The sequence below is a fragment of the Macaca fascicularis genome, chromosome 7 (genome assembly GCF_037993035.2).
Source record: "Macaca fascicularis isolate 582-1 chromosome 7, T2T-MFA8v1.1".
Lineage (NCBI taxonomy): Eukaryota > Metazoa > Chordata > Mammalia > Primates > Cercopithecidae > Macaca > Macaca fascicularis.
The window spans coordinates 90,781,534-90,792,776 of NC_088381.1; the positions used below are offsets into that span (position 1 = coordinate 90,781,534).

Sequence of the window (11,243 nt, forward strand, 5' to 3'; positions counted from 1 at the left end):
TTTTTTTTTTTTTTTTTGAGATGGAGCTTTGTTTTTGTTGCCCAGGCTGGAGTGCAATGGCACGATCTCGGCTCACTGCAACCTCTGCCTCCGGGTTCAAGGAATTTTCCTGCCTCAGCCTCCCAAGTAGCTGGGATTACAGGTGCCTGCCACCATGCCCAGCTAATTTTTTGTTTTTATTTTTAGTAGAGACAGGTTTCACCATGTTGGCCAGGCTGGTCTCAAACTCCTGGCCTCAAGTGATCTGCCCGCCTCAGCCTCCCAAAGTGCTGGTGCTGGGATTACAAGCCTGAGCCACTGCGCCCGGACCAGCTCTTGCCTATTTCAACCGTGTAGTCTGAGTCCACACTAGCAGCTCCCTGACTCCAGGGGCTCCTGAGATACTTTTCTGCAAAAAATCTCCTTAGGCATGTCATTTGTTTTCCAAACCCCCTTCTCCGATTTCACTAATTCCCAATTTCCCTGCATTTGACAAATGCAATTAACAAGACTCGATCAGTTCCTGGCCGACAGCCCTCATCAATCAATACAAAGACTGCACAAGGCTGAGGGGGAAGGGAAGGTAGCCGCAGTACAGGGAAGGTGGGCTTACCCCTCTTCTTCTACGAATGACCCCTCCAAACCTCTCAGTCTCAAAACATGACACTGGGTTGTCACCTTCACCAACCACTTTCTGCCTTCTGGCTAATACAAGGTGGTATTGTTTGTGTCCTCCACTCCCATGTTTTAAAGGTTTCTCCCAACAACCTCCTCTATCTCCTGTCTTCTCCTTAACAGAAGGCCTTGCCATCTGCTGCCACCATAGCTTGGGAACTCCCCCCAACCCCAGTAGTGCTGGGTGTGATAAATCAGCCATCTCTGTGCTCTCGGCAGGGCCTCTTCCCCACCCACACATTCCATTGACAATTTAGTGATGCTTCCTGACCAGGAGGCTATAAACTCCCCATCACTACCTTCTCCCCATCACTACCCTCTCCCCTCCACACATATGCACCAGAGGACCAAAAGGACAAGGATCTCCAACCTTGTGGTTACTACTGCTTTCACAGCCGCTTCTTTGCCCTCCCCTTCCCAGGGTCCAAGCCTTCCCTTCCCAGTTGGTTTAAAAGTCAAGATTTATCCTCCTCACCCTTCCACTCTGCAAGTAGCCTCAGCCTCCCCTCCCTCACCACAGGGTGACAGCCTTTTCCCCTGGAGCCCTGCCTGCTACAGCCCCGTGCATCTTTCCACCTCATCAACTTTTCATCTCGTTGTAAACCGAATCGAGAAGTGTCTCCCTCCTCCCTCCCTCTCTCTCCTTCTCCGTTATTAGCTTCATGAGTGGGGACGTTAATGTATTCACTAGACAATGTCTTCACACCACTGTTTCCTGTAATTACAGTCACTTCCTTCCCACTGTCCTGGCTTATTTGACTGAAAAGTGCTTGGAGGAGGGACAGTGTGACAAAAGACGCAACACAGGCTGAGGTTGAGTAGTGAGTAGTGTAATGTTAACATCCAAGAAAGTAAAACAAATAGTCACCTCTGCAGCAGCTCATTAATGACTGGTAACATATAGAGGTCAATGTGCCAGAACTTAAAGTATTGATACAATTGAAGGCCCTTCCACTATAAATAGGATGGGGGATGGGTCACTGTATCCATATTACCAATGATAGTCACCTCAAGAAACACAAGCAGCTGCATCCACCCTCTTTCAGGGAGTAGAGCCACTGTACTTCTCATGTAGATCAGCTACATTGTCACTGGAGACTCTGATCCAGCCATCCTCCCGCACGTGGTAGAGGTTGACTGCACCTCCTGAGTAGGCATCTCGGTAGGTGGCTTGGTAGATGGCTCGACGGGCCAGATCATAGGCCTGCTCCACTTCCAGGTCATAGGAATAGCCCCGATCCATGACCCCATACGCATACACAGAGCCAGAACCTACAGAGAAGGTGGCCCCTGAGATCCGGTTCCCTTCACTGTCCACGTAGTAGAGGCCTGGAAAGGGAGATGAGGTTAGCAGGAAAAAAAAAAAAAAAAGATCACCCCTTTTGATATCTAATTCATATGCCAAGGCAGTAGTTCTTTTATTTTGAAATGGAGTTTCGCTCTTGTTGCCCAGGCTGGAGTGCAATGGTGCCATCTCGGCTCACCACAACCTCCACCTCCCGGGTTGAAGTGAATTCTCCTGCCTCAGCTTCCCAGGTAGCTGGGATTACAGGTACTTGCAACCATGCCCAGCTAATTTTTGTATTTTTAGTAGATTTAGTAGATTTAGGGATTTCACCATGTTGGTCAGGCTGGTCTCGAACTCCTGACCTCTGGGGATCTGCCCTCCTCAGACTCCCAAAGTGCTGGGATTATAGGCATGAGCCACCTCGCCCGGTTAGCAGTTCTCTTAAAACCTAGAATAAAATTAAAAAAATAAAAAAGAGGCCGGGCGCAGTGGCTCAAGCCTGTAATCCCAGCACTTTGAGAGGCCAAGACGGGTGGATCACGAGGTCAGGAGATCGAGACCATCCTGGCTAACACAGTGAAACCCCATCTCTACTAAAAAAATACAAAAAACTAGCCAGGCGAGGTGGCGGGCACCTGTAGTCCCAGCTACTCGGGAGGCTGAGGCAGGAGAATGGCGTAAACCCGGGAGGCGGAGCTTGCAGTGAGCTGAGATCTGGCCACTGCACTCCAGCCTGGGCGACCGAGCAAGACTCCGTCTCAACAAAAAATAAAAGTAAAAAAATAAAAAAGTATGTCAGGCAAGGTGGCTCACACCTGTAATCCCAGCACTTTGGGAGGCCGAGGTGGGCAGATCACCTGAGGTCAAGAGTTCGAGACCAGCCTGACCAACATGAAGAAACCCCGTCTCTACTAAAAATACAAAATTTGCCGGGCATGGTGGCACATGCCTATAATCCCAGCTACTCGGGAGGCAGGATAATCACTTGAACCTGGGAGGCAGAGGTTGCGGTGAGCCAAGATCACACCATTGCACTCCAGCCTGGGCAACAAGAGTGAAATTCTGTCTCAAAATAAAATAATAATAAATAATATATATTAAAAAAGAGAAACCCAGGGAAGCCAACATAAATACAAGATAGGACTTCTATGAAATTATTATTATTCTTTTAAAAGCTAGCTGGGTGTGGTAGTACATGTCTGTGGGAGGTTGAAACAGGAGGACTGTTTGAGCTCAGGAGGTGCAGGCTGCAGTGAGCTATAGTCACACCACCACACTCCAGCTTGGGCAACAGACTGAGATGCTGTCTTCAGAAAAAAAAAAAAAAAAAAAAAACCTGAAGGAATAAAATTTAATATTAAGACTCCAGGATTCTACAACATACCATCCCATCTCACCTTACATTATGGTAACTACCTTGCCATGTTGCCGATCCTCTCAGCACACCCACAAAGCAAGTATATTCCAAATGACTTAGGTTTCAAGCACAGAACTTCAGACACTGTTAAAGATAACATTTAAAACATAATCCCCAGCCAGGCGCAGTGGCTCAAGCCTGTAATCCCAGCACTCTGGGAGGCCGAGGCAAGTCGGTCACCTGAGACTGGGAGTTCAAGACAAGCCTGACCAACATGGAGAAACCCTGTCTCTACTAAAAATACAAAATTAGCCGGGCGTGGTGGCGCATGCCTGTAATCCCAGCTACTCAGGAGGCTGAGGCAGGAGAATCACTTGAACTTGGGAGGTGGAGGTTCCAGTGAGCCAAGATCGCACCATTGCACTCCAGCCTGGGCAACAAGAGTGAAACTCCGTCTCAAGAAACAAACAAACAAAACATAATCCCCACTCGCCCACCAAAAGACCCCATAATCCCAGTCACTTGAGCCCAGGAGGTTGAGATCACAGTGAGCTGTGATTATGCCACTGCACTCCAGCCTGTGTGACAGAAAAACAAATTCCATAATCCCAGAACTCAAAGAGTTTAAAATATCTGGAGAACAAGACACAGGAGGATAATAAAGCCTAGAGTTCGTAATCATATTGTAAAGACCTGCACTGTCCATATGGTAGCCACTAGCCACATGGGACTAGTTGAGCATTTGAAATGAACTAGTACTACCTGCTGACATAATATTTTGGATTTATTAGGTTAAACAAAATATGTTGAAATTAATTTTTTTCTTTTTAATTTAAAAAATGTAGCTAGTATAAAATGTAAAATTACGTAGATGGCTCACATTGTATTTCTATTGCTGGTATAGAACAAGGTTTGGCCAGGCCAACTGCCTTTATTTTTGTAATTAAAATATTATTGGAACACAGCCACTGTTTCCATACTGTCTATGATTGTTTTGTGCAACACCAGCAGAGTTAAGTATTTGAGACAAAGATTTAGGCCTGCAGGCCTAAAATATTTACTATTTGGCTCTTTATGAAAAAACTAGCTACCTTTTGGTACAGATGAAAATTTAGACAAAGTGTTCAATCCCAACTGCCTACTGGATCCCTCCAGCTGAATGCCTTTGTCATCAAGTTCAGATTCAAACTTCCTAAACTTAGATGCCAGTGGTTCTTCATTACCTACCAAACTCATCTCTCTTGTGCGCCACTAACCCACGCTTCCTCCTGTCTTCTGAAATTCTGCCAATGGCATCACTACTCTTTTTCCTATTTTAGTGGTTCTCACATCTCACCGTGCACTAGAGTCATCTAACAAAGATTTTTTTCAAAAATGCATAGGACTTACCCTAGGTGTTTTTTATAATTGGGGTGGGGTGGGAAACAGGTATGGAACTTGTTTTTTAAGTCCTCCAGGTGATTCTAACGCAAGCCAGCTTGAGCACCACTGCCCTTATTGGTTTTCAGGTTCAGGTGATTCTCATGTCTACTTTACTGCTTTCTCTGGCCCATTCTCAGCCCCACTGCCATGCTTTTGCCTAGGGGGGTCACCATCTGGTTCCAACGTACCCTTCTGGCTTTTTGGCTCACTATTCCCCTTCACCCACTTAGTTCCAATTAAACTGGACTTTCAGTTACTCCTCAAAAGCTTCATGCTTCTTTCCTCCCTTTCTTTGTTATGTTCCCTTTCCTTTTTTCACATCCAGGACAACTACCACCAATCCATGAAGTCTTCCCTAATTCCTCCCATCATAAGTAATCTCTTCCTCCTCAAAACTCCTTCGGCATTTGACTGGTTCTTTTTATTGACTGACTGACTGATTTTTCAGACAAAGTTTTGCTTGTTTCCTTCCCAAGCTGGAGTGCAATGGCACGATCTCAGCTTACTGCAACCTCTGCCTCCCAGGTTCAAGTGGTTGTCCTGCCTCAGCCTCCTGAGGAGCTGGGATTATAGGCATGCCCCTCCAGGGTCCAAGAGATTCTCCTGCCTCATCTCCCTGAGTAGCTGGGTTTACAGGCAGGTGCCACCACAATTTTGTATTTTTAGTAGAGACAGGGTTCCACCATGTTGGTCAGGCTGGTCTTGAACTCCTGACGTCAGGTGATCCACCTGTCTCAGCCTCCCAAAGTGCTGAGATTACAGGCGTGAACCACTGCGCCCAGCCAACTGGTTCTTTTAAAAATGGTATTTATCAGGCCGGGCGCGGTGGCTCACGCTTGTAATCCCAGTACTTTGGGAGTCTGAGGCAGGTGGATCACCTGAGGTCAGGAGATTGACACCATCCTGGCTAACACGGTGAAACCCCGTCTCTACTAAAAATACAAAAAATTAGCCAGGCACGGTGGCGGGTGCCTGTAGTCCCAGCTACACAGGAGGCTGAGGCAGAAGAATGGCGTGAACCCGGAAGGCCGAGCTTGCAGTGAGCAGAGATCATGCCACTGCACTCCAGCCTGGGTGACAGAGTGAGACTCCGTCTCAAAAAAAATATATTTATCTTATTCAGCCTTGGGTTAAGTACAGTCGTCCTTTTGTATATGAAGGGGATTTGTCCCAAGACCCCTGCATATACCAAAATCTATGCACACTCAAGTCCCAAAGTTGGCCCTGCAAAACCTGCATATATGAAAAGTTGGCCGGGTGTGGTGGCTCACGCCTGTAATCCCAGCACTTTGGGAGGCTGAGGCAGGTGGATCACCTGAGGTCAGGAGTTTAAGACCAGCCTGGCCAACATGGTGAAACCCTGTCTCTACTAAAAACATAAAAGTTAGCTGGCAGGGTGGTAGATACCTGTAATCCCAGCTACTCGGGAGGCTGAGGCAGAAGAATCACTTGAACCCAGGAGGCGGAGGTTACACTGAGCCGAGATGGCACCATTGTACTCCAGCCTGGGTGACAAGAGCAAAACTCCACCCCCTAAATAAATAAATAAATAAATAAATTGGCCCTGTGTATATTCAGGTTTCCAATTCTGGGAATGTGTATTTTCCATCAGAATTAGGTTGAAAAATATCTGCATATAAGTGAACCTGAGTGATTCAAATCCATGTTGCTCAAGGGCCAACTGTAATATGAGGCAAGGGGCTGACTCGCAATGAATGGGACAGGGTAGTCAGGAAGGCCTCTTGAAGGTACTATTTAAATGATGCTCAGTCTCCCTGGATTTTCCTTGCTACCCAGTCCCTGTACTCTCTTACACTGTTTCCATCACCTAGAACAAATCCACCAGTTAAGGGTTCAAAGCAGCAATTCCAAAATGCTTCCCTGGATCATGTAAAATGTATGGAACTGTCTTTTCCCACCTTTCAGAGAATAGCGTCTCAATTTCCAAAGTAACAAACTGAGCTCCTCTCTCACATCCAGTTTTTAATTTCCTTTCATCCTCCATTGGGTAGTAAGCAGATACTCCCTACATCCCTTTCTATTCTCATTTGAAAGCAAGTGAAAAAGTGGTAGGTATCCTATAATTGTTCTACAAGGTAACTAGGTATTTAGTAAACAGGTAAATTAATGAAGCAAAAACAAAAGGAGGAAATAATAATTATTTTTAAGCATATGGAAGGGAAAAGTAGAAAGTGACTAGCTACACTCCAACTTTACTAAAGGGACATTTCAAAACTGGCTGATGAGGAAATGACATCAAATACAGAGTCGAACTTTCTGGCAAGTTTCTTAAATGCTGGAAAGGAAAAATAGGCTAAGGAACTTATTTTCAGAGATGATAGAACAGGACCTAGCACGATTGTTAAGGGTGATTATAACCAGCAAAGAAATAAAAGAAATGAGCCCAGGACTGGGCGCAATGGCTCACCCCTGTAATCTCAACACTTTGGCAGGCTGAGGTGGGCAGATCACCTGAGGTCAGGAGTTCAAGGCCAGCATGGTGAAACCCTGTCTCTACTAAAAATACAAAATTTAGATGGGCATGGTGGCGCATGCCTGTAGTCTCAGCTACATGGGAGGTTGAGGCAGGAGAATCACTTGAACCTGGGAGGCGGAGAGTGCAGTGAGCTGAGATTGCACCACTGCACTCCAGCAGGGGCGACAAGAGTGAGACTCTATACCCACGCCCCCCAAAAAAGAGAGGAGCCCAAAAGGCTCCTTCTAGGCCAAAGACTCTCTAAAGAAAAAAGGAGAAGAGGCCAGGTGCAGTGGCTCACGCCTTTAATCCTAGCACTTTGGGAAGCTGAGGCAGGCGAATCACCTGAGGTCAGGATTTTGAGACCAGCCTGGCCAACATGGTGAAACCCCATCTCTACTAAAAATACAAAATTAGCTGGGCATGGTGGCAGGCGCTTGTAATCCCAGGTACTTGGGAGGCTGCAGCAGGAGAATTGTTTGAACCCAGGAGGCAGAGGTTGCAGTGAGCCGAGACAATGCCATTGCACTCCAGACTAGGCGACAAGAGCAAAACTTCGTCTCAAAAAAAAAAAAAAAAAAAGAAAAGAAAAAAACAGAAGAGAAATGACTAACTTTTGAGGGACAACCATATATTAGAGTCTAATACAGTAGCCACAAGCCACACATGGCCAATGAACACTTCAAATAGCACTACTGCTACATGTAAGATTCAACAAATTCTTTTTTTTTTTTTTTTTTTTTTTTTTTTTTTTGAGACAGAGTCTCGCTCTGTCGCCCAGGCTGGAGTGCTGTGGCCGGATCTCAGCTCACTGCAAGCTCCGCCTCCCGGGTTCCCGCCATTCTCCTGCCTCAGCCTCCCGAGTAGCTGGGACTACAGGCGCCCGCCACCTCGCCCGGCTAGTTTTTTGTATTTTTTAGTAGAGACGGGGTTTCACCGTGTTAGCCAGGATGGTCTCGATCTCCTGACCTCCTGATCCGCCCGTCTCGGCCTCCCAAAGTGCTGGGATTACAGGCTTGAGCCACCGCGCCCGGCCTCAACAAATTCTTAAATTCTTTTTTTTTTTGGAGACAGAGTCTCACTCTATTGCCCAGGCTGGAGTGCAGTGGCGCGATCTCTGCTCACTGCAACATCCACCTCCTGGGTTCAAGTGATTCTCGTGCCTCAGCCTCCTGAGTAGCTGGGATTACAGGCACCTGACACCACGCCAGGCTAATTTTTGTATTTTTAGTAGAGATGGGGTTTCGCCATGTTGGCCAGGCTGGTCTTGAATTCCTGACCTCACGTGATCCACCTGCCTCGGCCTCCTAAAGTGCTGGGATTACAAGTATGACCCACCACGCCTGGCCTCTGGGTCTTATTTTATAGGAGAGAGAACAGATGGAAAATTATTAGCCAGACACTATACTAGTAGGTTTACATTTGTTACCTCACTTAACCAATATAACAGATGATAAAACAGAGGCTGAGAAAATATGCATGCCCACTGTCAAACAGGTAGTCAATGACACAGCTGATTTAACTCTATCCCTTTTCCTATACTACAGTGCCTTCCTTGAAAAAGAGAAGGAACAGGCTGGGTGCGGTGGCTTATACCTGTAATCCCAGCACTTTGGGAGGCCAAGGCCAAGGTCAGTGGATCATGTGCGTTGGATACCAGCTTGGCAAACATGGTGAAATCCCGTCTCTACTAAAAACACAAAAATAAGGCCGGGCACAGTGACTCACGACTGTAATCCCAGTCCTTTGGGAGGCCGAGGAGGGTGGATCACCTGAGGTAAGGAGTTCGAGACCAGCCTGACCAAGATGGCAAACCCCCATCTCTACTAAAAATACAAAAATTAGCCAGGTGTGGTGGTGCATGCCTATAATCCCAGCTACTTCGGGGGCAGAGGCAGGAGAATCGCCTGAATCCCGGAGGTGGAGGTTGAAATAAGCCAAGATTGCACCATTGCACTCCAGCCTAGGTGACAAGAGCGAAACTCCGTCTCAAAAAAAACCAAAAACAAAAACTAACCAGGTATGGTGGCGGGCGCCTGTAATCCCAGCTACACGGGAAGCTGAGGCATGAGAATCGCTTAAACCTGGGGGCGGAGGCTGCAGTGAGCTAAGATCATGCCACTGCACTGCAGCCTGAGTGACAGAATGAGACACAGTCTCAAAAAAAAAAAAAAAGGAGAGAGAAAGAAGGGCTAAGGACCTAATTACACTTCCTCAGCATTGACACCAAACCCTTTAATTCATCTGTCCATACAACTCCTCCTCTCCGTAGTGTCAGCCCAAGGATAATGTGGTTGCAGCTTAACTCACCAGGGCCTCTCTTATCCCAGCCACAGATCATGGTGCCCATGGACAGCCCCATGCCTTTGTACTGATACACCATGTTGGCAAGCAGTTTGGAGGCAGCTGCTACAGAGATGCGTTCCTTATTTCGAAGCTCATAGATTCGACATTGCCGCGCCAACAGCCGTTCCCAGAAGCTGCAATCCGCTGCGCCCCCAGCCATGGTGCCTAGCAGGTATGGGTTGATCTCTATCACCTTCTTCACCGTCTGGGAGGCAATGTAAGCACCCGCTGTAGCCCTGGAGTCAGCTGCAACTATGACTCCATGGCGGAACTGTTAAGATCAGAGGAAAACACAAAACAGGCCACATAAGACCACAAAAACACTCCTACCATACTTCTTTTTGCATCAGTCCAAACCCAGCACATCTCTTTCTCCATCCTTTTATACTTCACAGTATACTTCTCTACTTCCCCATATATTAATGTCACCTGAGCTTCACATCTCAATCCCTTTACATGGATATAACTCATATTAAATTCATTTTATAGGATGGGCGTGGTGGCTCACTCCTGTAATCTTGGCATTTTGGGAGGCCAAGGCGGGAGGATCGCTTGAGGCCAGGTGCTGGAGACCAGCCTGGGCAACACAGGGAGATCCACCTCTACAAAAAATAAAAAACTTAGCCTGTCGTGGTGGTGTGTGCCTATAGTCTCAGCTACTCTGGAGGCTGAGGCGCTGGCGCCATTGCACTCCAGCCTGAGCGACAGGGCGAAGCCCTGTCTCAAAAACAACAAAAAAAATCATTTTATAGATGAGGAACCCAGCTTCCCCTTTATGCCAGTTTCGGTTACCCTTGCCTTGAGGGGCCGCCCAGTTTCCAAAATTTTGGTAAACGGTTACAATAGCCTTCCCTCGGCCAAGGTTCATTGTTGTTGCGGCCTTTCCCCTTTCCCAGCTAGAAGATCCTGAACAGCAGCAACCTGGGGTCGCCTAGGAATCAACCCAAGAGGCCTCAGCTTCCTTCCCCGACTTACCCCCGGCCCCACCGCCACCCTCTCCAACCAGAGCAAAGACAGGGGTCTCCTGGGTCAATGAGACAGCAAAACTGCTGCGGTCCGAACGAGAGGACCGCGCCTCCGCCTGGGTTGGTGGCCAAGGCCACCGCAAACTCCGGTCAGGCTGGGAGGCCAGGCAAGTCGCGGGCGTTCAATAATCAGCCAGGCAAGGGGGCTGGCTCCGCACCTTGAAGGCCAGGGTGGTTGTTCCATGAAGCATTTCGATCCCTGGCTCTTCTGGGACACCCCAGCCGGGCGCGGCCAGACTCAGCCCATCACTGGGACTCCCTGGACCTATATCTAGCAGATCTGCACGACCCCCGAGTCCGAAAAACCCGCGCTGGTTCACTGGTAGCGGTCTCTCCAACACGCTGGCAAGCGCCATGTCTAGTGTGGGCAGAAAGAACTAACTCTGAGAACGCCTAGCAAAGATAGGTCGGGCAACGCCTCGCCGTCACAGCTTCACTTCCTATTAAATCTATTCCCGAAAGGAGCCATTTTGACTGCTGGCAACCACGCCTCCAAAAAGAAGCGCCAGATGGGAAAGACCATTTTCACGAAGGGCGTTGGGGAAATAGATGGCTTCACTAATCTTAAACGTACCTGCCATCTTGGCTTTGGTCATGCAAGTAGTCCTAGATCAGGGTAACCTCAAATTCACAGGAAGTGTCTGAAAACGTCCATGTTGCGTGAGGGAAGTGAGG

The 11,243-nt window shown here is 47.8% G+C and overlaps 1 protein-coding gene across 1 annotated transcript; it reads right to left on the minus strand.

Moving 5' to 3' along the window:
- Positions 1-1,468: 1,468 nt before the first annotated feature.
- On the minus strand, positions 1,469-10,928 carry PSMB5 (proteasome 20S subunit beta 5). The gene is made up of 3 exons (XM_045396167.2): positions 10,727-10,928; positions 9,508-9,814; positions 1,469-1,983 (listed from the first exon to the last, which is right to left on the minus strand). The coding sequence occupies exons 1-3, from the start codon at positions 10,922-10,924 to the stop codon at positions 1,697-1,699; spliced, it is 792 nt and encodes a 263-aa protein (XP_045252102.1). The 5' UTR covers positions 10,925-10,928; the 3' UTR covers positions 1,469-1,696.
- Positions 10,929-11,243: the final 315 nt, after the last annotated feature.

Excerpts from the sequence above, each read along its gene's own strand:
- PSMB5 (XM_045396167.2), bottom strand. The coding sequence starts at position 10,924 with ATGGCGCTTGCCAGCGTGTTGGAGAGACCGCTACCAGTGAACCAGCGC. Across the intron at positions 9,815-10,726 it reads CAACCACCCTGGCCTTCAAG|TTCCGCCATGGAGTCATAGT; the intron begins GTGCGGAGCCAG and ends TGATCTTAACAG. Across the intron at positions 1,984-9,507 it reads CTGGGATAAGAGAGGCCCTG|GCCTCTACTACGTGGACAGT; the intron begins GTGAGTTAAGCT and ends CTCCCTTTCCAG.